Source organism: Tyto alba, unplaced genomic scaffold (genome assembly GCF_018691265.1).
Source record: "Tyto alba isolate M040663 unplaced genomic scaffold, T.alba_DEE_v4.0 Super-Scaffold_7, whole genome shotgun sequence".
NCBI classification, from domain to species: Eukaryota; Metazoa; Chordata; class Aves; order Strigiformes; family Tytonidae; genus Tyto; species Tyto alba.
The window spans coordinates 23067578-23093832 of NW_024881328.1; the positions used below are offsets into that span (position 1 = coordinate 23067578).

Below are 26255 nucleotides of genomic sequence, written 5' to 3' on the forward strand. Positions count from 1 at the left end.
TGGTGTCACTTTCATTAAATACTCTGATGCAGTTTCTGTAAGTGCAATATCATTGAGCAAAGTCAGTCTTCTACCTGGAGCAGAGGTGAAAGTGAAGTTGAGTCCCACTGTGGAGTATTGTGTTTAACTTTCAGAAAAGGAGACTGGGTAAAACTGATACAGATTATTAACGGTATTGCTTGTCAGGCTTTTTATTTAGCCTCAAATTTGAAAGCTACTCCTTTATTTCTAAACCTTCACATTTGCATCCCTTTGATATGAAATACTTGTGAACTAACTAGAGAACAGAACTGAGTTCAGTAGCCAAGAGATCCTTGATTTATTAACATAGAGTTTCACAGGCTTGTATACAACATCTCCTCCTGCATATAACAAATGCAGCAGTTAGAGGCAGAGGTTGTTGATTAAGGGCCCAATACTTCAGGGCGTAGCAGTGGTTATCCACACATCTTGTTTAAAATCCATAACAATCATAGCCTAAATAAGACCATTCAATGTGAAAAAAGATGGAAACGTGGATTCTAAGTGACTGCTTAGAATTAGTAGTTAATAGTACAACTTGAAAAGTAAATTGAGCTGAACAGTATGGGCAACTGCATGGCTGTGAACAAACTTTCCTATCTGGTATGTTTCACGCTATAATATATAATATCTGTGTTGTGAAACAGTAATGAGCAATAGTTGTGATGTAAGTACCAAAAGCATTTAAGCTGCAATAACTAAGTGCTGCATTGTCCCCTACAGTGTCATTAAGACACTTAAATGGGAAATTTAAATTACTTCTAAGACATTCTGCCACCTGGTTATTCTAAATACAATTATGGATGTACGATCGGTTTGGATAAGTAATAGCCTACTAATGATGTCTTTGCAAATAACTTAAGAGAAAACATTTTAATTTGGTTGCATAGGACTTTCAAAATAATATTTGTGGTGTTTATCAGATTTCTGGAAGATTAAGGACACTGATATGCCTTCTCTTTGGTGTATGTGTGTGACTACAGCTTGCAGATTTCTGTGAAAGAAATGTTGTATTTTTAGTGTAGTCTTATGCAGGAGTGCATCTGAAAAAAAAGCCTACTTTAATTCAGCAGAGTTAGCAGTCTCTTCATTGGAGAAACTACCACGCACAGAACTGTCCAGTTAGGCTTCATCTGCAGCTAGAAGACTTTGAAAATGTAACTGTACTGCAGATGTATGCCAGCAAGCCTCCTTGCTGGAATGGCATCTCATCACAGTAAAGCAATTCTTAAAGCAGTTTGCCAGATGGAATGAATTGTTATGGTCAAAAAAATAGCTATATTTCTAGCTGAAGACTTTTATCAGCCCAGATGATGTTAAGAAATAAATGCATTGATATCATTTGCTGGTGTGGACTAGGCCTTAAACTAAACTGTTATTCAGAGCAAGGGACAAATTTCTGTTTCTTTTACTTATGAAACTTTAATTGCCTTCTCAGGAAGTAAGCTGTGGGCCTTCTGCTTGGTGTGCACCCAAGTCTATACACAACCACTGTACCATAGGATTAAAGAGCTCAGGCTCAGGTTTTCATTTGGTATGAACCCTGCCAAGCCCTGCCTCGTGATTAAATTTAAGGTAGAGTGATCTTTTCTCTTAGATGACATTTGAATAAACACCAGTATTTAGTCCTGTAGGTTCCTAAAATAACCAAAATAAAAGCAAAGTGCAAGAAATATATCAGGCTGTTAGGCTGCTGTCCTGTACTCTGAGCTTAGTCAAGACAGTGGAGAAGGTTGCACAGATTCAGTGGATTTTAGATGAGATCAGAAAAAATAAGAGGGATTAAATGGACCCAGCAGTGCCCAATTTCCTTGAAGATGCCTTTTCTGATACTGAGGAGCAGTTTGGTTTTTTTGTTTTTTTTTTTAACTAGAACATCAGTTTTCATGTGGTATTTCTCAACAGATACAGATTTTCCAGGGCCGAAAGGTAGGGAATGGATACCCCATGCAGGCGCCGTGCACATGCTCTGGGACATGCAATGTGGTTGCAGCTGCACTGTGTCCTCCCTCTGCTTCTCAGTCAGAGCATGGCAGGAGTCAGCCCTGTTTTTCACAGCTATATTTTCTTAATTTCTTGTGAAAACTCTCAGGCATGTGTTTCAGCCGTATAACATAGGCAGAGAGATTTAACAGGCCTAGCTACAAATATGTTATTATATATTATAGGAAGATCAAATGTAAAATGATTGGATAGGCTTTTGTTTTCAGACTAACACATTCATGAACCATGTTCATTCAATACTAAATCCAAATGCTTCACATGTCATCGGAGATTACTTACAGTGTGAACAGAGAGATCAGTCCCATGTATCCTCTTTGCCTGTTGTTTGTATTGATGAGTCCCATAAGTTTCTCCTCTCTGCTTAACCATAGTATTCAGATAAATTGAAGTACAAGCCTATGCAAATCTATTCATGAGCAGTTGGAAAAATAAGTGATGAATTCAGATAATAGTATCTTTTGTATACTTGAAAACAAATTATTATATTTTTAATGTCTGAGATTAAAGGTAAGTTTTTCAAAAAATTATAGTATTCTTCTAAGGCACTGCATCCAGAATTATCTCAACCTGTGAAAACATTCTTCTCCTTCCAGAAATTAACTTAGTTGATCCCTTTTAAGTACATGTTCTGTAATGGTCTTTGGCCACTTTTAATGTAATTTTTAGATATAGCTGAGTCTAAAGAACTGCAGTTTACTTGGTCATTATATAATTCATCTAGACTGATCAGTTCAATATCTGATTTTTTGAGATTTCCTCACAATTCTGGAATTTTAGCAATGCAGATATTTTCCTATTGCCCAGGGCAATAATAGATGTGGTGTGCAAACACGGCTTTAAAGAGGGTGTCTGTCTGCTGATTTACATATTTTAAGAGTATTAAGATCAAAAGTAATGAGAATTTAATCCATATGGCATGTAGAAGATAAATAGGAATATTAATACTGTATCAAATACTAATTAAAGGAAACACCAGTCCTATTTTTAAAATCTTGCATGCAGATGAAAAAGAAGTCATTGCAAAGTTAAGATCTGATTCTTAAAGAAATTAAGCATTAATAGTTTTCAACTGCAGATTCTAACTGTGAGACTGAGTTCATATGCTACGTGAAATTCTGGTTTTGTAGTACTTTGCAGTATCACTGCAGTATTCCTTTCTGTCAAACCATCTCAGATGACTCTAAAACTGAAAACTACCACCAGCTCTACTACCAGCTTTTAAAATGGAAATTCCCTTTCATTGTCCAAGAAGCTGAATTACAGATAATTTCCAACTGGCTTGAGCGTATATGCCTTCAACAGTGCTAGGCCCTAAAATAGATTGATTCATGGGAACCCTGTTGGATTTTGATCAACTCTCATGCAGATTGCAACAGTGGGTGAAGAAAATGTTGTCATCTGCTTCATAGAAAACTTTAGACAAGAGAGGTCAAGATGAGTCAAAAGTTTGTCATGTCTTTGGGCTAGACTAGAGTTTTGTATTTCACTGCTATGGAATTTATAGGTGAAAGTACCTTGAGATGTATGCCTCCAGCAGGGTAGGAAGTATTGAAAACTGGTTCCAGATGCACTGGAACTAGAAAGTTTAGTGTCAACCTAACACTCCATGCAGACAAATTAGCCCTAGCAAGACGTATGAGATACATTTAGTGCATCATGATCTCTAAGACTGTAGAGCTTCAGTTCTCCATTAAGTCATTGTTATAAATATTAAAGAGTAGGAGATACACTTTTAGCAGAGGAAAATTGAGCTTGCAGTGAGGAGTTACCTTTGAGATGCAAGAAAAATAAACGGGGAGAGCTTAAAACAAGTTTTGCTAGTACTGCAGAGTCTTGTAAGTGAGAGAATAAACTGCATCATTTGCTGTAGCAGGCTGAAAAATACCTGAGAATAATAGAAAGAATTATTTTTCTTCATTTTTGCCTTGAAGGATATGTACACATCAAAGCTATCTGAGACATAGATGAGCCTGACAGAGTGGAGAAGAAAGTCTAAAATTTCACATTTTGCTCAGTCTTGTGCACTACTCAAACTCTAATTCTTTCCTGTAGGTCTATGGTTCCTCTGTGTTTCTATAGTAACTACAGCAAGTAGTCATCACTATACAGCAAATCTTGCCCTCCACAGGTTGAGAAAACAGGCTCTGATCAGTGGGCCATCTCCCACCTTAATGTAGTAGTGATTGTACTGTAGAAGGCAGTAAAACACTCTGAAGATTGAATAAACCTCCACTGTTGCTGCTGTGTTCCCTTCTGCCAGATCAGGGTGGTCAGAACAAAGTTGTTTTGTCAGTGGATCAACAAATTACAATTCTTTTGCAACCTTCTATCCACTTCTAAAGTGCTAATCCATTCTAGAGCAAATGGTGCAGCAATAGATCAAGCAGGAACCAGTTGTTCCACACATACATGGAGCAAAGTTATCCAGGAGCTGCCCTCTCAGTGCAAGAGGAAATTTGATGTAAGAGGAAAAATACAGACACTAGAGAAAGAATGTGAAGGAGAGTGGGATAAAACATTTCCAGCTGCATGTATGTAAAGCCAATTTAGCCAATCAGCCAGATGATGAGTGGGGATATAGACCCATCTGCTTTGTGTCCTCTTCCAGGAAATATTAAGTAGATGCAGTAATTGCACACTGTGCCCCTTCTTTTCAGTCAGTCTAAGGATGATTTCACACAAGTACCAGCCGTAGTCCATCTAGAAGAAGCTGAGCTTTGTCCTGGTGAATTGACGCTTTTTTTTCCCCAATCATCATTTCAAATATCTGGCAAGAGTGTGTTGGCTCTGTGCTTTCTGTGGGGAATGGCCTCCCTGGGAAGGAAGGATGTGGTTACTCTCACCAGAGTTGTTTTGTGGACTGCTGAGTGGCTGCAGGGCCTTGTATTCCAGGCATGTTTGTTTCTGTTCCCTTTACTGCAGAAATAGCCCAGGTAGTGTTTTTAATAGTTTTGTGTATTTTGTAAAAGACCTTTTAAATATTAAATAGAGTTTCATTTTCCAGCTGTAAAATTAAAACATAGAAGTATTTCATCGGATCCTTCATCCAGTCTTGAAGCAATTTTGAAATGTTAACTGAAAAAAATTTATCTGCCTTGGAGCATTTTTTTTACATCAAACATTCCATGAAAATATTTTCCTCAAACTCTTTAAGTATTTCCAAATATTAAACAAGGAGATAACTTTTCCAAGTATTGGTGATGGTCTAATGCAGCTAGTGTCAAGTTCACATATTTTTTCAAAACAAAAAAGTAGTGTAAACATTACAGGGGAGGGAGAAGCTGGCAGGCATCACTCTTATCACCAGCACAGGCAGACACACTGCTGATGGTGATTCACATTCTGATAGAAGTGTCATGGACACCAAATAAACAGAGAGAGTGTCTGTCGGTAAGCGTTTTGACCTTCAGAGACAAGAACAAAACAGAGGCAAATAACTAACACAATGAGTTGTTTTGGAGATAAATACGCAGGAGTTATCATTCCTTCCCTCCCTAGCCCCATCTTGGTTTAGCTTTTGACATGGTTTCTAATAGCCATGTAAAAGCATTCATTGCCCCTTTCGGAGCTGGGGAAAAGCAAGTGATGGTGATTAGAAGAGCTTCCCTTCAAGACAGGATGATTTTGCAAAGAGGGAATAATTTTCATTACTGTAGCGTAGTGTGTATAGTACCTGTGTGGATATGTTTAGGATGTACTGTTGGCTCTGTATCTATCAGATAATAAAACTCAGCTTGGATCAGCCTTAAGGTTTGCTTAGTGCCTTCTAGAAACTTACTGGGCAGAAGTTTATTCTGGGAGTTTATTGTGGTTCTGGGCCTAAATACTTTCTTTGCATCCTTCATAGTCTTTTGTAGTTTTTGTCTGGATAACTCTTGTCCCTGTCCTCCAGCTGGAAAAGCAAAGTTCAGTACTAGTTAATCTCTGCATATAGGCTTAAAAGATCTGCTTTTAGTGGGGGAATCAGAGATCTGAAGCCCTCATGCCCATCATATCCATCTCCAAGTTTATGATAGCTTTATAACTGTCTTCAAGGAGAAAAATAATAAAGCATTCTGATGGGCTTAGAGCTGAACCGAAATGAGTAGAGCTGGATTGAGAAGATGCTCATCCCAGATCACATGCTATTTCCCTAGGATACTGCCTGTCTTTCCTTAGGGTTTTGGTTTCCAATCTGGTTGCAAGATAAGGTCAGTCTCTCAACAGCTCCAGCTCTGTCTGAAGAGACATCTCTGTGGTAGAAATTCCTTCTGAAAGCCTAGGTTGTGCAACACCTCATGTTTAGAGGTTTGCATGCTAGGCTTCAGTATTTGCTCTAGAGTAGCATCACTGGAACAGCACTACTGAGCTGTCAGCTGTGCAGCTAAGGTAGCAAAGCAGAATCTCATAGTCAACTCAGATAATACTGGAGAACAAAAACTCATTCAAAGCAATGCTTGTCACAGCCGTCTTGTCCATACTCGGCCAGATCTTTTGCAGTGATTTGGGTAAAATGCACAATCTTTTTTTTTTTTTTTTTAATCTGAGTTATATGTCAGCCAGCTCAGTTGCATGATCTAGTCAAAACATGAGGTGAATCAGCAGCAGAGGACCTAGTTTGATGAATTTGGCTGCATGTGTAAAACTAGTCCTAGTGAGCTGTAGAGATACCCATTTACAAAATACAAAGGTGCCTCTTCCTAACAGACAGGTTGGTGAGGTCATGTTAGTTAACAAAAATTTTAAAAAATATGAACAAGAATTCAAATACATAACTTTTTAGTAACATATAATTTAAAACCTATTCATATACTAAGAAATTAGATCAATGGATATAGCTAATTACTGGCTCCTGAAACAGACTAGAGATAGCGACAAGTAAGCAAATTAAAAAACAGCTTAAATTACCTACAAAATGACCATTGAGTTGCACTTTAATGACCAGGCAAATAACAGTATATGTCATCTTTGGAGCATCTGAAGTTTGGAACATCCCATCAGTAAGGAGTGTAAGAATAAGAACTTTGAGAAAAGTTTCCCTTTCATGTTCAAACAGAGGTATTGCAGTGCAGTGTTACATCCATAAGGGTCAGTGATAAAAACTGCAAGTGTGTACCTTAGCTCTTGGTAGCCTGGCTTTCCAGAACTGTGAGGACTCAACAGAACTGTGGCCACTTCAGTATCTCCAGTAGTTTCTTAACCTAGGCAGTTGCCCATGTCTTGAGTTGATCCTGTGAGTAATGCAGCTACCCAAAATGTGCCAAAATTCCAATAATTATTATTATATCACAATTTATTTTAGAGCATTTAGATATGAAACACTTCCATTGCTGAATAGAATTTTGACCATTTGTGTTCAGCACCCTTACAAAATTTCTCAGTAAGAGCATAAAAACTGTTTCTAGATTTTGCAGCCTTTTCCTCTCCCACTCCCTCATCCAGGGATTGGTGAACTGCATAGGACCAGGAATTATGAGTGGAACTCATGTATCTCAAAAAACTAAGGGCTGTAGAAGCATCACCTAAAACTGCTGTAGAATGTAATTTCTGTGGAGCCCTGGGCATGCTTTATCAGCACCACATGCAGCTTTCTCTATACAAAACTTTTAAAGCAACTCTCACTATTCTGCTGTCCTACCATGATTCAGAAAGCTGAGCACATGCTCTCTTTACCATGGACCACTCTACAGGGAAAGAATTCCTTGAGTAGACTTGACCAGGGAAAATAGATGAGGATGACCCTGTGGATCAGCAATTATAAATACCCAGAAAAGGATCAAAAAACATTACTGGTGCTGCTCCAACCCAGGGGTAAATGACAACTGCAGAGAAGCTGCTTCATAGCCATGTCTCCTGTATGTGTATGGAAGGCAGATTTTATTCCTTTCTTCAGTCCTTGCAGGCAAATCCTAGTTACTTGGAATTTGTTCAGGATAAGGGTGAATTTTACCCTGAAGGAATTAGGAAGCATTATAGATTCAACATATGAGACCATATGTCATTGTATTGTTTCCAAATGTTTCTTTTTGAGCTTTTTCCCTCCATTGCGGACAGCTTATTTCACCACACATTGTCTAGAGAAGGGAGTTTCATATTCCCGTTTCTTTCATTAAGCCACTATTAAAGCTATATCAATTTCGTAATACTGTTTGTCAACATTATTTCATCCTTTGTTTCAAACATGCACACCATAAGTGTGGTTTGAGGCAAATGCTTTGAATATGTTGTTCAGGCACAGCCAAAGTCAGTGGCAGAAATGGAGAATACAAGCAGAGATGATCCTAAAACATCTCTAACTCAAAATACTCTACTTAGTTATAAGGCTGCTTATAATCAAACCAAGGATTTTGCTTGAGCCTTAATAGAGGGAAACCAGCACTGATGTTTGAATGAGAGTCTAAACTTAAACTGGAGGTGGGTGAATTCCACCCTCTCCTTGTTATGCAGATCAATATCCTGATGTAATGTGAATTCAGCTGCTCTGTATCTCCCTCTTTTGCTGTGATTTTCTACTCCAGCCCTGGAGAAGAGCTCTGGTGTCCAGCGACATCTGTTCTAAATCATGTTTTGGAAAAAACATAAATACAGAAAACTTGAGGTCAGGCTCAAACAAAGTGCTGGGCTGGCTCCCAAGGCCTCTCTGCATCTGGGATTGTTTGATGTCAGGAAGGCCCTCCACAATCAGAGCCATCAGTGATGGTGGCAAAAAGAAACCCTTCAGATAAGGCTTTCCATGGATTTGTTAAAAGGTATGGTAAGTATTAAAGTCTTTTGCTGAGCTCTCTATCTATAAAAATCTATGGTTGGCTGGGTGCTGGCCTCCTCTGAAAAAGCTCCTCTGGGCTGGGGAGTGCAGAGACTTCACTCTGTCCAAATGAGTGGAGATGGGTCTTCTGTGACTTTTAAAGAAGTGTTGGGGTAGATGACTCCAGCCTCAGCCACTCTCACACTTGTCATGTTTTTGATAGTTACTTTTTATTTGTGTCTGGCACTGTCAGACTGTCAGTCTGCAAAGGCCTACATAGTTCCTGGACCTTTAATTTATCAGAATTGCCAGATTTGACTTGATCAAAGTTTCACTGAGCAATGATACCTTCACGTTGAACTAGTTGAAGGCAACATTGCAGAAGCAAGTGCCAAAGGCCACATTTGAAAAGGAGTTGAAGTGCCTGAAACGTGCACAGCTGTCATGAGCAGACCTTAGATTCATAGGTACATTAGAAAATCATCCTGGACACAGGATAGCTAATGCCTAAGTCTCTGTAAGCTCGATAGAGCTGCTTTTTTGTTTTCCTATTCTAGGTCCTAAGATCTTTTGGCACTGTTCTGGGCATTATTGTTTCCCTAAGACCCCCGTGAAAATTGAGCTCTGTTGGAAAAGCAACTGGGAAGCAGAGACATCTTAACTAGAAACCAGTTTTAAAATGTGGAGTTGGCATACATTTTACATTTTTATCAAGTGTGTATTTACCAATTAGTCAGCAGCCTGAGCCAGTGGATTTAATGAACTTCGTGTGATTTATGCATAGCTTTTATTAATTGTGCCAATAGGGATAAACGCTGGATACAAATAGATGCAGATTTCTGACTTCTTTCTCCTTTAAATAATACTATTTTTTGTCATTAAATGACTTTATTTTTAACTACTCTACATGTTGGAAAGTGATAATTTCTTATTTTCCATACTACTGTCCTTCCAAAGATAAGGCTCAAAACTTCCACCAGTCCATAATTTCACCAGGCTGGGCTATGCCCAAGGCAGGTACAGAAGTTCAGAGAAGAAAGAATTTTCTCCTTCTCCCCTTTCTCCCATCGGTGGAATGTACATTAAGTAGTAAGTAGGCCACAGAAACAGAGAGTATGTGAATGACTTGAGATCCTGGTAATTTGAGCAGTCAGAGGAAAAGGGGGCCAGCACCTGGCTTTCAATCTATGTTTCAATGAATATTTAACTACTTTATGCAAAGTGGGACACTTGCAACAAATGAGGCTGAGAGAAACCTACCTAAGAATATTTTCTAGCCCAGCAGCTGGGTTACTCTCCTGAGAAGCATGATGTTTAGGTTCAAGTCCCTGTACCAAATCAGTTAAAGGACGTGTTTGAAGCTACATCTTTCACAACCTACAAACATGGCCTAATCACTGTGTTTTTCAATATCAGGGGTGGCAGCACTACCTCCTCTGTTTTGGGAAAGGAGTCCCCTTGTGACAAAATGAAAATGTTTTGGTTTTGAGATGCCAGAATGAATTGTTTCAACATCTCTGAAGTTTTTTCATGTTATTTCAGCTGAAACTGTTAGCTAATATGACCTGAATTCACAAAAAAGTTTCTGTTGCCCTAAAATTCTGGTATTAGTGAAGAAATAATTAAATAAAAGAGAAGCCTGACTAACTTCTAACTCAGATGCAGTTGCAGTTGTCTGGTCATGGCACTTCCTGAAGAGAGCCCATTAGTGGCTGTGCTTTATAATTTTTATTGGGATGCTTCTTTTTCACATAGTTGGAAATCCCTACCCTTTAGAAATAAGGAGGGATGTGATCTTGAGTACCCAGAACTGAAAGCACATTTAAATTATCCTGGCACAGTGTGCTAATGGCCAAGAAGTAGGAACACCTTTCAGAAATCTTTAAGCATTTTCACCCATTATACACCATTTGGAGCTTGTATGACTAAATACTAGGCTATTTTTAAAGATAAAGCCCCTTATGCACTCTTGGCAAGTCTAATGAGATCGGTTTATTGACTTTGTGCACTACTTTAATAGTTTCTCATGTTCAAATGCTGTAATCTAGAAGAGTCTTTTTGATACCATAAAAAAAACGCATAGGTGCTTCTTATGATGTCATTGTGTTTTTTTCATTGAGTATGGACAGTAATCACATTTTTCTGATGCATACTAAGTTAAATTGCCATAGTTTTGGTTTTACTAGTTGTTAGAAATATGGCCGGATGACATCTTAGTTACACTTGGCAGCTGTAAGTTCTTTAAAAGGATAAGAAAAGTTCAGTTACAGGCAGGAATACTGGTTTTGTCCCTTTGGTTCTACATGAAGTACAAATTTTGCCTCCTCTTCAGTGATGCAATACATGACAGGACATGAAACATTTACTTCTTACTATTTTCATCATCCACAAATAAAACTAGAAAAGGTAATCAAGTGTGATCTCTCAGCTCCTTGGTCCCCTTGAACACTCTCCTACCATGGTGTTTCATTACAAGGATGAACTCTGGTGGGCTCAGCCTCCGTTCTGTGGGCCCAGGTTCACAGCTACTGTTTGGGGACTCAAGTCTTGAATAGTGGCACAAGCTACTTGTGCTTCTTGTGTAAGAAGAGCAATAATCCTGTAGCTCTTCATAATGATTGACTGTCTCTTTCCCATGTGTGTTGAGCTCCATTGAAATAAGTAATGATGATGATGTTTAGAATGTCATCATTAGTCATCTGAATTTAACACTTCAGCAGAGATGACCAGGAAGTTTATCCCTCACAAAGCCAATGTTGCAAATTCTCAGTGTGTTCAAACTGTTTCCCTAGTCCTGGCTGTCTGCAGCCACTGGGGAAAGAGAAAGAAGAATGAGCATAATGAGGGCAGTAGCCCTTTGCTGTCACTGTCAGGTGGTACAGGCACCTTCTCATCAGGGGCAACACTGCAGCTCTGTAGCCCGCCTGCTCACATCCTACTCTACAAGGCTTTATTTTGAAACATAGTAACTAGTGCCCTCTTTCTCTAAAAAATATATACACAAAATGACTAAAACTAAGACTTCATATGCCAAAGCAGCTACCTAAGGTGTTTTGTATCTCTGCATAAACTTTCCAGATCAAGTCCTAATAGCAGAGACACATGCAGAATGCACAAAAAAAAAAAAAAAAAAAAAAAAAAAGTATGATAAGTGTAGTTAACCTCTACATTGTATTTTAGAAATAAAAATAAGGATTTATGGTTCTGTGTAAATAACATTGGCCTTTTTGTACCATGGATTGTTCTGAATAAAATCATGTCAACATAATGATGAAAGAACAGTAATGTGTTTTGAACACATATGTGTTATTGGTTGACAGTAATAAAAAGGCATAAATCATTAAATAATAACATATATTTTAAAGATTATTGGTCCGGTCCTACAAGGCCTCACATGATCCATCATTATGCAGTGGCATAACACATTGACTTCATGTAGATTGCTGGCATGAGTGAGTGTTTGCAGTAAAAACTGAAAATCTTGTTTTGGTGTATGTGGTGGTGTAGACGGTTTTCTTCTAGAAAATTGCATCTTCAGAGAAGAAAAAATATCTTTGGCACCTCATATTTTGTGGCTGCTTTTTGAAGTTACAAATAATGCAAAATCACCTAATCAAAAATGAAATGTGTGACGAGAGGGAGATAATTTCCTGCCACTCTACCTTGTGAAAGCAAACAATGAACTGTAACTTATGGTCCACAAGTCATGTTTCTTTGCTTTTTGCTATATTAGAATTTAAATATTTTTTTCTAAAATGATGATTTTATGGGCCTCTTTGAAGTGATTTATGTGTTTTGTACATTATTTGAAAACATAAATTTTGCTGATTATCTTCAGTTTGCCTCTGTCCACCCACCAGTCTCATATCCATTTAATTTTGGCAGTGCTGAGCAGCTACATATGGAATTGATGTTTTCCATGAAAGAAAAAGTTATGCTTATTTTATTGAAGAACGTAACATAAAAATTTTTCATCAAAGATTAGCTTAAATACTCCTATGTGCTATTGTGTGTTTGTAGAAAGTGTATGGCTCTCAATTATCTCTGAATTAAAACTACTTCATGACTTAATTCAAGTATTGTGTAGATAGAGTAATGGACTTCTAAAATTTATTATATCTTCTACAAATGAAGAGAAATGTGTGTATTTCTCCTTGCCCATAGCCTTTTACTTCATAGGGCCTTTTAATAACCAAAATAATTAAGACAGTCCTTTCTAAAGGGAGGAGTTTAAAATTCTGTTATACTTTTCCATTTTAATCATATTTCTCTAAACTGTATTAATATCAACATGGTTTTCTGATACTTTCCATTTTTTCCCTTGTATTCATATGTTTAGTGTGGGGCTGGCTTCAGAAGAAATAATTCTAGTAGTGAAGGTGTGCATCAATGTTAGTGTTTTCAGGATATGAGCCCTTCTGCTGGAGACAGGATACTGTCATTATTATTATGGCATTACTTCAATAGGAGACTTTGATGAACCTGTTCACAGTGGTAAAACTGATTTTTAAGTTTTACTCCATGGGAAAGTTAGTATAGAATAAGTCACAATATAAATTTATGATATAGCGACTCAGCGCATGCCAGTGCTTTGCAAAGCTGCTCAAGCTAGATGTGAATCAGACCCTGGAGGCAGTATAGCTGAATGAGTGCAGTGCTGTGCCTCAGCTAATTAGTCCTACTGAGAAACGGGATATGTTATGGAAGAGAATTATGTTAATATGACCATACTTCTCAGCTATCCCAAACAGATGAATCAGAAGTGGCATTCCGTGGCAATAGGTACACTTGCAGTGCACTGCTTTATTCATGGTGTGACTCTGTGTGGTCCTGTGTAGGTCATTCACACTCAGTTAGGAATTAGCGCACAGTAAATAATAAAGTGTTAATTCACAACTTCACATGCTCTGCAATACCCACAGACCCAAGTACAGAGTCAGGACACACACAGAATTTGATGTTGCTATATCACAAGATATTCTATAGGGGTATATAATTCAATTACCAGCCAAGAATCTAGTACAGAGCTGTAAGGAAGGGGTTGAAAAAAAATCAAAGATCTATAATAATTATGAGGTGAAAAACATGCCCAAATCAATTTCCCCACAAAATTTCTGAAATCAGTTAGTCTGTATTTTCTGGAGTGACAAGACATTTGGTGTACCTACACTTAGATACCATGAAGGAGCCTGATTTTCCAGGAGTGAGCTGTAATGGTTTAAAAGTCAGCCCTCCTAGTGCCTCAGTTTGAACCCTGAAATCACCACTCACTTTGGTTAAGAAGGGTTGATTAATCTCTGAGGAATAAAATGTCATCAAAGGCACTAGAATTAGCCAAGTGTTTATGAGAAAAATAAAAAAATTCAACTAATTCTGTAGCATTTACCAATTTAAAATAAGTGACACTCAAGTACAAAAACTGTGTTCAGAAGGGAATATAATACAGTGAGCTGATGTACTAATGCAATCTGTGCCCTGTCAAGAAAGGTGATTTCAGAACAAAGCAACATATTGTCACATAAGCAAGTCACTATAATATCAGAAAGTCAACTCCTTTATTTGTTTATGTGCACATACGTGTATGTCTTCTTCTGCTCCCATGAGCTGAAGTCTTTGCCAAATTTTTCTTTAAAGGCTTTTAGGAAGGACTGGATGTAAAGTACATATGTTCTGTGTGCTTTGCACTCCCCAAAACCTTACTGCAGGTGGTGTGGCTAGGTATCAAAATAAATAGCCTAAAATTGCTTTGTTAGGATTGAGATCCCAGTGTTGAAATTTCTTGCAGACCTCCCTAATCTTTTCTGCATTTTCTGAATCCACTTTGCTACTACTGGAAGCTCCCATCAACCTTTTCAGGATGAAAGTTAATGAACTACACCTCTGGATAGAATGACCTCTTATTTCGCATGTGTCTGACATTCTACTATGAGATTCACAGTGTAAGTTGTCAATAAAAGGTTTGTGATTTGGATTTGTAAGGAGGAAAAAATGCTAGATGCTCTTTCACAGGATAGAGACATCTGTAAAGCCTGTTTTTTTCTAGTCCTACTTAATTTTCTACCTCTGTCATTGACTGAACAGTTTGCTCATGCTTCTTCAGTTTCTCTTTCAAAATATTCCCTCAGAATTTACTGGCCTGAGCCTGATTTGTGGATCACTTGTGAACCATCACTAATTGTAGGTCTAATGTCAGGAGTCCCGGTAGCAATTAACAACCTCTTAAAGGAATGGATGACTGTAGCACATAGGTCAGCAGCATTAGTTTCTTTTATCTAGCCAAGATACCTTCTTTACTTCTAACATTTACAAATGTCAGATCAAATCACTGTAGTAACACTGGGAAGCAAATACCTAACTAGTGGCATTTTTTCAGGCTTCAGTCAAGTTTTCTTTAATACTTCCTTTAAAAGTTACTGCTGCCAACTACCTTGAATTCAGAAAAAAACTTCTTTCTTAATGAAGAAATCTACTGAGAGTTTTATATTGGGCTTCTACCATTTATTCTTTGAAATATATGCTGAATCTGCTACACTCAAATTTCAGATACTAGTTGTATCAGTATGGACCCATGGTTTCAAGCCTTTAGATATGCAAATTGTGTTTCTGTAACGAACAAAACCTTAGAGACCATGCTGTTGTGGCTCCACAGAGCCTTTATTGCGCCTCATCATTATGCTAAATTAATACAAATTTCCTGTGTGTCCAGAATTCAAAGTCAATCAAGTGGCTTAATCTCTGAGGGCATGGGATAAAAATGCTATTATTACAGTTTGGAGGAAGGTGAGGGATTACCTTTAAAAGCATGCAGGCTATATGCTAGGACAGCAACTCTGAAACACAGGCCCGTTATGAACCACATCCTAACTGAGTGCAAATTTACAGATTGCCTCCTGCCCTACTTCTGATTGCACAAACTAACTCCCCACATTTGTACGATGCATTTTTGGCAACTTCAGTAGTTGGCTCTATAGAGAAGCAGTACTAGAAAGGTATTTATGATTTGTTACTGTTCTCTAATGCACTGAATGTTTTGACTTTTTATTTTTAAAAGTTAATCACAATGTTTACTTTTTATGTTTGTTTCATCTTTTACCCCATATGCTTTGCTTTTCCTAGCTAGAATCCACAAGATGAACCAGTGCCAAGTGTCCAGTGAGTTTTCTGAGGCATATTAGTACATGATATGCAGCTCTTGAGATCCAGAGTCTGCAGTTTAAAAACTTGTGCATTTGCAGGTCCAAATATACTTTGGAGAATACCTCTGAAATTGGTGATACTGTCATGATAGTCAGGATTCATACTTTAAAGTTGCTAAAGGTATTTAATCAATCAGATGGACTAAATCATCATCTTAATTCTTCTTTGAAGGAATAGTTGTCATCTTATTGTACAGAAATAATAATGAATGGCTCCATTGTTGAGGCTATGTTTGTAAAGATTTTTTTTATACCTTTTTTTTTCTGAGCATTGTTAAACATTTTGCATATCTCCAACATGAGATGTGGTTTTACTCTGAAAGTCAGGGAAGGACAAAGTAGTCAAGGTTCTTTCTAATCCTATTTTCTTTAACATCACTAAATAAACAAACTACACCAACAGGCTGAGTCCCAACTGTGACATAATGTGATGGGCCAAGTTGACACCATGGCAAGCCTCTGGGTGCACAGTTCCTGTGTAGGTGTCCCAGTGTTTCTACTTCAAGACTAGTACCTCAGAAGAGTATTTACAGAGCAGGGAAAATGGGGCATGTCCAGAAAATTGAAGAAAGCCTGTATTTCCTTTGTATTCCTCTTTGGATGGGAATTCTACTTCTGCCTTCCAGAAGCTCAGGCTGATCTGGTGCAGTGCTAACCAAAAGGCAAGTGTAATAAAACCATCCTGCCATAAGCGGTTAAAATTGACCTTGAAATAATCTTTGCATTGAAGACTCTGATATGTGCCTTTTGAGGAGTCACCTCAGGTTCAGGTGTCTCTTGGGGATTTGGTCTGCTTGAATTTATTTTAAGTGGACTTCTTTCCTGGTCATTTGAATCTTAGCAACCTCACCAAAAAAACCCAAAACAAAACAAAGAACACCCACCATAAGAGCATTTCCAGTCCAATCCAAGTCTGTTTAGCCTAATTTCATCTCTCTGACAGTAACCAAGAGCAAAAGCCTAGGGTATAGTACAAAAGTAGGGCAAATAAAGAACGTTCTCCAGCCTGTCATGGTTTGTGGCTCAAGGATTTCCCAATCCAGAAGTGATCTCTTCATATTTAATTGCTCTCAGTAGGTTTTTCCTCTGCAAAATTCTTCATTCACTTGTATTGATTATATATCATCACTCAAACGGCAAGAGAAACATCATTTACCTCACATGATAATGTAAGATATCTATTTATCACCTAGTGGCTACTGGATTAAGCAGATCTTCTGAATCCAGGAAATATGCTGTGATATGTAATAATTCCAGCATACCTGAAATGTCCTGGTTTTCATCAGTAACTGTCTCTCCTGAAAAGATCACAAGAATTAACCAAAAAGCAGCTTCCACAACCACATAGGGTCAAGTTTAAGGAGGGAAAGAAAAATAATCATCAGTTAAGTTTTCTTCGTTGTCCAGAAGTAGTTTCTGCCAATCAGGATGGCTTGGCATGACTTTTTCCCTGGAGTTAAAGTTGTAGCTGTGTAAACCTCTTGGGCTTTGACTACTTAATTGACTAGTTGCAACACCTCTGGAACCCACCATTAGATGTTATTACATGCAGGGCGTATGAGAGGTTGTGTATATTCAATGTGTATAGGAAGACATGTCTTCAGGACTGTACTTGTAGAAACATACTGTTTGCTGGCAGGTTTGAATCTTACCTGTGTTAGTCACTGACAGTTTAGTTCTTTGGTATGCTTTGTTTAATCTCTGCCTTTTCCCTCTACAGTTAAATCACTCACAATAGAAACTGAAAGAACTGACAAATACTGAAGGATCAGAATTGCGTTGGAAGGGAAAGAAACTACAAAAGCCAAAGTCCTAACTATTTATGGATCTTGTTTCCCAACACAGTATATCTAAAAGCCATTGTCTCAGAGTTCAGAGACAGCTAAATGATTGATTTCACATAAAATATTTGTTGTTCTAATTACAGTATCATCTGGGTCGTTGGCAACAAACAGATGCAAAAACAGCCTTTACATACCATCTTGAAAAACTTATGATTTGCTTAGTGTGCTTTATAATCTAAAGCATATGGCTTTGCATAGAACTGCAGTGCCCAAAATGAAGCCGTAAGTAATGAATCACTGGGTGGAAGAAAACGCATTGCTTCTGTTACAAGTTCTTTCAGTGTGTGTATTCAAATGGTTCTGTTTAGGGTTATAAATAAAAGACTATGCTCACAGTTTTAGCAGTGTGTTACAGATTCTGGGATGCACATGACATCAAAGAGGCTACACTAATTTCCCTAGCAGTCTATGGCTCTTGGCACTCTGAGCACACTCCATCTGAATAAACAGAATTCTAGTACACCACAGTTGTGTGGGGGATCTGAGGTGATCATGAAACTTGGTTTTGTTTTATTTAAATTTTTCTATTATAGGACTTTTTACTCCTCCAGATTCTGTGTTCTCAGTGAATCTGGTAACTATAATTGGAGCAATAGACTTAGACTACAAAGCACTTGACACTGAAAATAATTAAATCTAACTAACTCTTCTTACCTACTGAACCCAAGTAAAAGCTTTGAGTACACTGGACTTGCAGGATTTATTTGCTAGGGATTAATCATGCCTTCTAAGCATTAATATATATTTTATAAAGTAGTTATCCTTTCCCTCAGCAACACTTACGTGAAGCTCCAATGAGGTACTTTGTGTGAGTTAGCAAGGGCTAAGGCCTTGTAACTCCTCAAAGAACATCTGATTTATTGTTCTTTCCACACTTACTTGTCACTAGCAGCATGAAGAGCACCAGCCCCTATAAATATTCCTGGACACTCTTTGGTAGAGGAAGGAACTGAGGGAATTTGGTGGCAAGAATGGTTCCCGTTATGCTATACCTCATTATATCAACAGAATGGATGGCCTTATTGAACATTTGCAGAGCTTTGAAGCTACTGCTAGGTAAGCATGAGGTATCCTGGAGAGAATGACAATTGTTAATAGTATTCAATATGCCAATATGCCTCCAGGCTCCTGATGTTATTAGATTAATCAAATCCTCCGATGTCAGAACTTAGGTTCTATTGCTTCACCACTAATGGTTTATTCCTTTTTCTTCTCTTCCTTAGTTTCTCAGTATCTAACTTGATTGTTCCATTTTCAGTCCATTTCCTGTCCATTTCTCTTTCCTGTAGTTTTCTCTTTCCCCTCTCATGAACCTCAGAAGGCAAAAGAATATATTGGGAGACATACCTCATTACTTAAGTCAGCAATCTGTCTTGCTCTTTATTCTCTCCTACCCTATGTTGCTGCCTCTTGGTGTGGTTTTGCTTGTACCGAGATTAAAATCTCTCAGAGACAGTGTGTTTATTTTCTATCAGCCTCCAGCATTTTTGCAGAATTGCCACAATATAATTAAATTTATAACATATAGCATAGACCTGATACCTTTATTATTCCCAAATAAAGCTACAGATTATTCTACAGTTCTTGTTCTGTGAAGCCTATTAGACCTGTTATCCTGTCCTTGTTTCTGATGCATTTATAGTTGGTAGCATTTAACAGGCAGTGTACAAATACCCTGTGATGTGGACCTGGTATCTCTTAATATGTGCTCATACTAAATTCACAATGACTGCAGCTTAGTACAGGGATGTGCAAGGTAGTTCTGCATTAACTGGCTTGAGTACGACAGACAGGCAGGCGCAGCAGGAGCTCAGTGGGGTCTAGCTGCCTGAGTATTCACTCTGCTTCTCATGCAAGTTTTTTATTTTACCCCCATTTTGCATGTAGGGTGTGATGCAAATTTGTGCAAATGGTGGAGAATCATGGGAATAAGAAAAGGAGGGAAATATGTTTGTATGAACACTCGCAGCCAAACAGCTTTATGTGCCCTTAGTAAATACCTGTTTTTAAAAATAAAGCTGAAATAATTAAAATCATAAAGCTTAGTTCAGTTACAGCATTTTCTGCTGCGTAAGTGACATTCAGTCACTCCCATTTAACACTGATATGAGTGGGACCAGAATCACTAGCCCCTTGAGTCCTCTGCTTGAACAGACTTGTACGGCACAGAAGGTGTAGCTGTTCCTTTAACTCAACATGCTGCACGTAATTATTCCCTTAGCATCCAGTCCAGGAGGAGGATGTATATTATCATTGTCTGTGAGGTCATTTCTGCATTTGCCTAAAACTTCAAGAGGAAAAGTGAAGTTAACTTGCTGTGTTGAAAAATGATTCAAAACTCGAAAAGCTTGAAAGCATCAAAATACATATAAATTATCAAAGGAGAACAAAGACAAGTTTTTCCACAAAAGTCTTCTCCCCAGGCTATAACAATGCTTTACATAGGCATGATCAATATATCCAGGCTTGAGAACCAAAGTCTTTTGGAATAAATTAGTCTGGCAGGAAAAGAAACAAACAAAGAACAAATTAACATGATTTTAAGCATTGCTTAAATTTTCATGAATGTAGACCTTGAGATGTTATGATGAGATCCCATGAGTCTGTGCTAATATTTGCTTATAATTAAGGGTTGCACTTTCATGTTTCATCTGATATTATAGATTGGAAATCAGCCACATGCTTACTATTTTTCTTGGTCATACTGATTTATCTACTTTATTTGCTTACTCTGTTAATAATATATATGATGCCCTAAATGGCCCCATTACCTTTCCTTTAGCAGGCTGCCCCTTCTTGTACTCTCAATCTCCCCATCTGAGTAATTAGAGGAGGATTACCCTTCCTGTGGTATTAGGCTTGTGTTCACCTATAACAGAAAAAGAGAGAAGGCTAACCCCTTCCAAACCTGCTTTGCGTAAATAGCTTCAGAAGGAAAATGAGAGTACTCAGCTCCACCCTTCAATATATGTTGTAGTGGATGGAGTCCCTTCAGCAAGGGAATCAGCAATGCAACCTGCTTTGTGGCACTGACACATTGGCAAAGATCCCTTCTGTGCATTGTTTGCTAAAAGTAAGATGTCATTCAGAGTTTAGAGTCCCCCTCTGTGCTGCACCAACCTTAAAATAATCTGACTCTCATCAGTGGATTTTACAAGTTCCAAACGCAGTTGTAGCTGCCTCATCACCATTTTCTCTATAGAATTCTGCACATAGGAAAAATTATCAATGTTTTGTGAGGTTATCAACATCAAGGGGTTTTTGAAGCAAGCATTTAGTCGTGAACAGTTTATAAAGACCCTAGCTTCATTTCAGAGAGAAAGATCTGATGACGCTCAGTTCCTCTGAAGAATGTGCCCAGTGCCTGGTCTCCAAGTTTTCAATACCAAGATACATAGGACAAACAGAACATCTAAGAGGAGAACTTCACTGAATATCAAGTGAAGTCATCTGCCCTATGGGAAGTCATTAGAAAAATACATTTTTTCAGGTACTCTTTTTAAAGTATTGGTCAGGGCCCAAATCCTTGATGCAAACATCCATGTGTCAGTGCTAATGAGCATTTTGAAGTCTTTCATTCAATCTTACTGTTGGCAGTTTGTGCATTTCTGAAAGAGTCCTTTGCAGCTTATGGAAAGGATGGATTTTTAAAGAGAAAAATCATCTAAATAAGATATGGCAGAAGAAATGTGCTAATCATCTCCAAGCCAAGAGATGTCATAAAAAGTGTCAGTATGATGGATGTGATGTCTAATTGAAGAAAAATATTTCCATTTCAGCCATAAGAAAGCAAAGAAGAATCACATGGAAATTCAGAGGTGAAAGTATATCCCAGAAATCAAAAAGTCAACACAAAATCTTCTGCAGATTGAGCCTTGTGATAAAAAAACACATTAGAGAAATGAATTCATATTAAGCTAGAAGCAATCTATGTCATATCTTTAATAATTTTTAACTTTAGCGTGGGTCAAAACATACCTTTCCTAAAAGCTTCCAACCTCAACCTGAGCTTCCATCATATTGCTAAGTATTTCTTTTTCTCCTGACTGATTGCTTTCACTGTGCTGTATTTCTGGTCTGAAATTTTCTTCCACTTCTGACCATTAGGCAGTTCAAACTTCTGTTTCCAAAGGTGAAAAACCCTCCACCTTCTATATAGTGGTTTAGACTTGCTTCAAGTCACCTCTTAACCTCCTTTTGAAAAAAGTGAGACAGAACAGTCTTCTTAAATTTCTCACCATATGGCAAGTTTTCCAGATTTCAGATTGTTCTTGTTCTTGAAACATTCTGCAGTTTACAGCACCCACTTTAAAATAATTCCACACTCAATGATAAAATTGGTTTCCTATTTCTATTTAGTAGTCTTCTTCTCTGCATCCACTCTACCTCATATTCAGCTGAGTATCTGTGATGATTCCCAAGTCTCTCCTGGAGATGCTGCTTTCCAACTGTGCAATTCCCAGTTCTTAAAAATGTAACTTGAATGTTTGGCTTTGCATTTAGTTGAAAACACATGTCTTTTTAATCTATCTGAGCACTGCAAGGTCCTGGTCTGTTGGCTTGGGCTCTTATGTATCAGAGAAATAGAAAGGATAACCAATAGTGGTAATAGAGGAATAAACAGAAACACCATCAGTTTTTTTACTTATACATACTTTCTACTCCATCAGATTTACCCATTTGACAGTTTCTAATTCCTTTTACTGTAAACAACATCAATTTTGTGGTAGCTTTAGGGAAGCATCCACATAAGCCTTCTCACCCATGCATATCAGTCTTTCTGTGTTCAAATGAGGAAAGGAAGAGGATGTCCAGAACCTTAGCTACCTTACACTTGCTAGATCAGCTGTCGTAGTGCTCTTGGCAGAAAGCATTTTTCCTACCCTGTGTTATTTATGCACTCCAGTAAGGAATTTATCAATAAAGAAATTGTAAACTAAGGAATTTCTGTGCTTACAGTTAAAAATTAAAGGTTTTCTTCTAGACAAAAGGGGGCCGATCTCTTACTTAAAACATGGTGCTAAAGGATAGTGTGAAGGAAATGCATGTGCTCACTCTCTCATCTGGTCTCTAAATTTGTAGCAAATTCAGGAGCCCAGATATGCCAGAGGCACTTGGCACAATTTGGGTGCAGTGTAGACAATACCCTGTTAATGATACTGGTGCTGCTGCTAATGCTATTAAAATGACAACTGACTTTTTTCTTATTGGTGGCTTTAAGTTTGTCAACAGAGCAAAATATTTTAGAACAGCGTTTAAAATGCCTATTCAACTGCTGAGTGTTGAGCACATGTTAATACTGTTTTCTCCAGATATGGTAGTTTATGATAAATGTTACCAGATTTTGTACTGTTCGTGTAGTATGCTAATAAACACTAAGACAAATGGGTGCACTGAAAGAGTACTTCCTTTGGAGGACACAAGCTGGAGACCACCCATAGAATACACAGAAATAAAGTGTCAGGATAAAAAGCTAGAGCAAAATATTAGTGTCTCAGAATCCTAAAAAGACATTTTTTAAACAAGAACTATACATATAGGTGTTTTGAAAAAATAACATGAAGGCCACAACAGCATCTGGGGGAAAGGAAAAAAGAATACCCCATTGGATTATTTTACTGTTTGAAAATTCTAAATATTTGTGTGCTGTGTTTTTACTTCTGGCAAGCTGCAGACAGGTGTGTGAAATTATGCAGATCTGTGAGGACCTGAGCCTTTATTCATACCAGCCTCTTGATAGAATAAAAGAATTATTTGTGGAGCAGTATTCAAGAACTATATTGCTGTAAAAAGAAACTCATATGGCCTCGTGACTGAAAACATTGTTTACAAAAATTGCATGCCCTGCTGTCGTGAGACAGAAAGCTCTAAGATCAATTTAAGTAACTTTCAGAGCAAACAGAGAGAGTAGAATCTAATTATGGCTGGTCTTCTGCAAAACTTCCAGAGACTTTCAAGAACAAAGTTGTACCCATGTCCTATCTAAATATTAGATAAAAACCTTTCCAAAGACACAGATATTACTTGGGCACTCAGTTTCCCCATAAGTATTTTCTGGAACAGCTTCTGTGTTGTCTGGTTGTATACAATACAGGTAAGTAGCAAAGGTTCAGGCTCAGCTGTCACAATCTCTTTAGCAAAAATATAAAGGTTTACTGAACTTGAAAGTATAAAGCATTGAAGCTTTGGGTATTAAATTAGCAAGCAGCATGAGAGTATTATTTAGAAGTTACTTTGTATTACTGAAGAAATGTAGCCTTTATCTCTAAAATTGTTTTTGAATTTTAGACCCAGCTCTGCAGCCAGTTCTCTGGCGGCCATTTAACCCACCATCCCTCCCAGGTGTTGTGAGGGAACGTGATGGTTGGCATGAAACAAGTGCTCCCTTCCCACACAGATATTGCAGTCCCACACTGAGAGGAAACTAATATCTTTCAAATTTTACTGTTGAGAGGGAGAAAGACAGTGAAAGAGAGAAAATCTCCCAGAACAGTCAGTCATTTGGCTGAAAAGGCCAAAGTTCAACCACCTTCTCTACCTCACTCAGTAATTGCAGAAAAGTATAATAGTTACAAACTGTAAACCTGGGTGTATAATAAACCTCCTTTGTAATATTACCTGCTCCTTAAGGCCAGATCTTACAAATGGATTTGTGAGATTAGAGCCATGCATCCACGCAAGCCATACTGACTTCGGTTTTGAAGTATTTAAAGGAACTCATGTGCTACTTGATCTTTGTGCCAGTCTTTTGTATCAGAGCAAGCTTCCCATGCAGTATGGAATGCAAATGCGATAAGATGTATGTTTTTCCTTCAGTGCCACCAAAAACTGGTTTTATTCATACTGTCACTAAAATAATTTTTAACAGGGAAATATCAGAAAGGTCAAAGGCATTGGCAGAATTACTTGAAAAGTAAATTACCTTTCCTTACACCCCACAGTGTCTTTTAGTGACCTAATGATCCTGATTTATCCTGAAAATAGTTTGCCTGGTAATCTAGAGGATGTACCACAGAAAGCACCTGGTAAGATAGAGTATAGCACAGTATAATGCCTTTTTTCTTTAATTAAAAAAAAAAAAAAAAAAGCTGTTAGATCTTTTCAAAATCCACCCCTTCTGAAATATTTCCTTCATCTTCAAACTCTGCTTTCCAGATGACTTTAAGCAACTGTTACTTTACAGCACATCACAAACTATATTAAGAAAGCACCATTCCAAACCAGTCTGATTGATTAAACAGAGAGCCATGTCAAGAAGGTAGCCTTATTGTATTTAAAAATTATAATAGACTAAATCTCATCAGTCAAAAGACTTTATTACTGTCTATTGTAGAAAAACGGTTTTGCTGCTGTGGAATGATATATCCCTAGCTAGTCACAATATACCTCATTTCCTGCTTAGATAACAGAAGATACTAAGATAAAGTGTGAAAGGAATAAGGAGCTGTGTGATATAGATATAAGGAAGAATAAAAGATGTTATAAAAGTAAAAATTAAGTTCTGCTTAAAAACTTGTGTTTGAACTAAGTTTCAAAAGAGGAAACAAAGATCCCTAAGTTTTTGTGTGCTTACTTTGGCTAGGGCAGACTTGCTAATAAATCCAGGACCAAATAGGATAGAAGAAAAGACTGTTTACAGACTAAAATACACTAAGACATTCACAGCACCTGGCACAGCTTAAAACTAAATTGTGTTATCTTACTGTAGGTTCAGAAAACTGTCTTGAACAGAAGCTGAGAACACCTCGTCGACGATGTCAGCAGCCCAAAATGCTGAATAGCCCTGAGGACAACATGTACTATAACCAGTTAAACGTGAGTTCAAAGTGGCAATAAAGCTGTTTTACTGGCTTTGTTTCCAGTTAATAATTCTGTTATTAATACCTGTTTCAGCCCCTCCATCCCCACCCCCACGTTCTTCTGCTCTCGTCTTGAACATGTGCTTATGCTCTTTATCTGTTGCTTTCATGTCAGGATGTCTGCCTTCACGGTGAATAATTGATGTGGTTTATCAAAGACGAGCAAGATGCATGCTTCATCAGGCTCACTTGAGCCCTTTGATCAAAAAAATTATGCTGTGACTTCTGATATTATCAGCATCTGCTTGCATTCAACACAAAATCACTTTGAATTAAAAATTAACGACTTGCTGCTTTGCTTTGACTGTGTGTTCTTGGCCCTCTCCACAGGGAACTCTAGAATATCAAGGGAGCAAGAGGAAGCCAAGAAAACTTGGGTAAATATCTATCTTCTTAGTTCTAAGCAACTGTAAACAGAAGAAGTCCTTTGTGATATTACAGAATATGCAAAACTTTCTAGAGAGGTTTCTAAAAATAAACAATTAACATATTTCTGTGCATTGACATTGGACATTTTCTGCAGAAGCAAGTGTATAACTTGCATGTACTGATGTCTGCAGACACTAGAACTGATTCTTACAAAATATGCTCCCCAGCTCTACCAAAA

The 26255-nt window shown here is 37.8% G+C and overlaps 1 protein-coding gene across 1 annotated transcript in view; it reads left to right on the forward strand.

The window, feature by feature from the left end:
• The window catches only part of MYO3B (myosin IIIB), a 206031-nt gene that overhangs the window by 177466 nt on the left and 2310 nt on the right, over positions 1–26255 (forward strand). Inside the window, exons 34-35 of the mRNA XM_032989705.2 lie at positions 25498–25604; positions 25979–26025. Coding sequence (XP_032845596.2) covers positions 25498–25604; positions 25979–26025 — 154 coding nt within the window. The remainder of the gene's footprint in view (positions 1–25497; positions 25605–25978; positions 26026–26255) is intronic.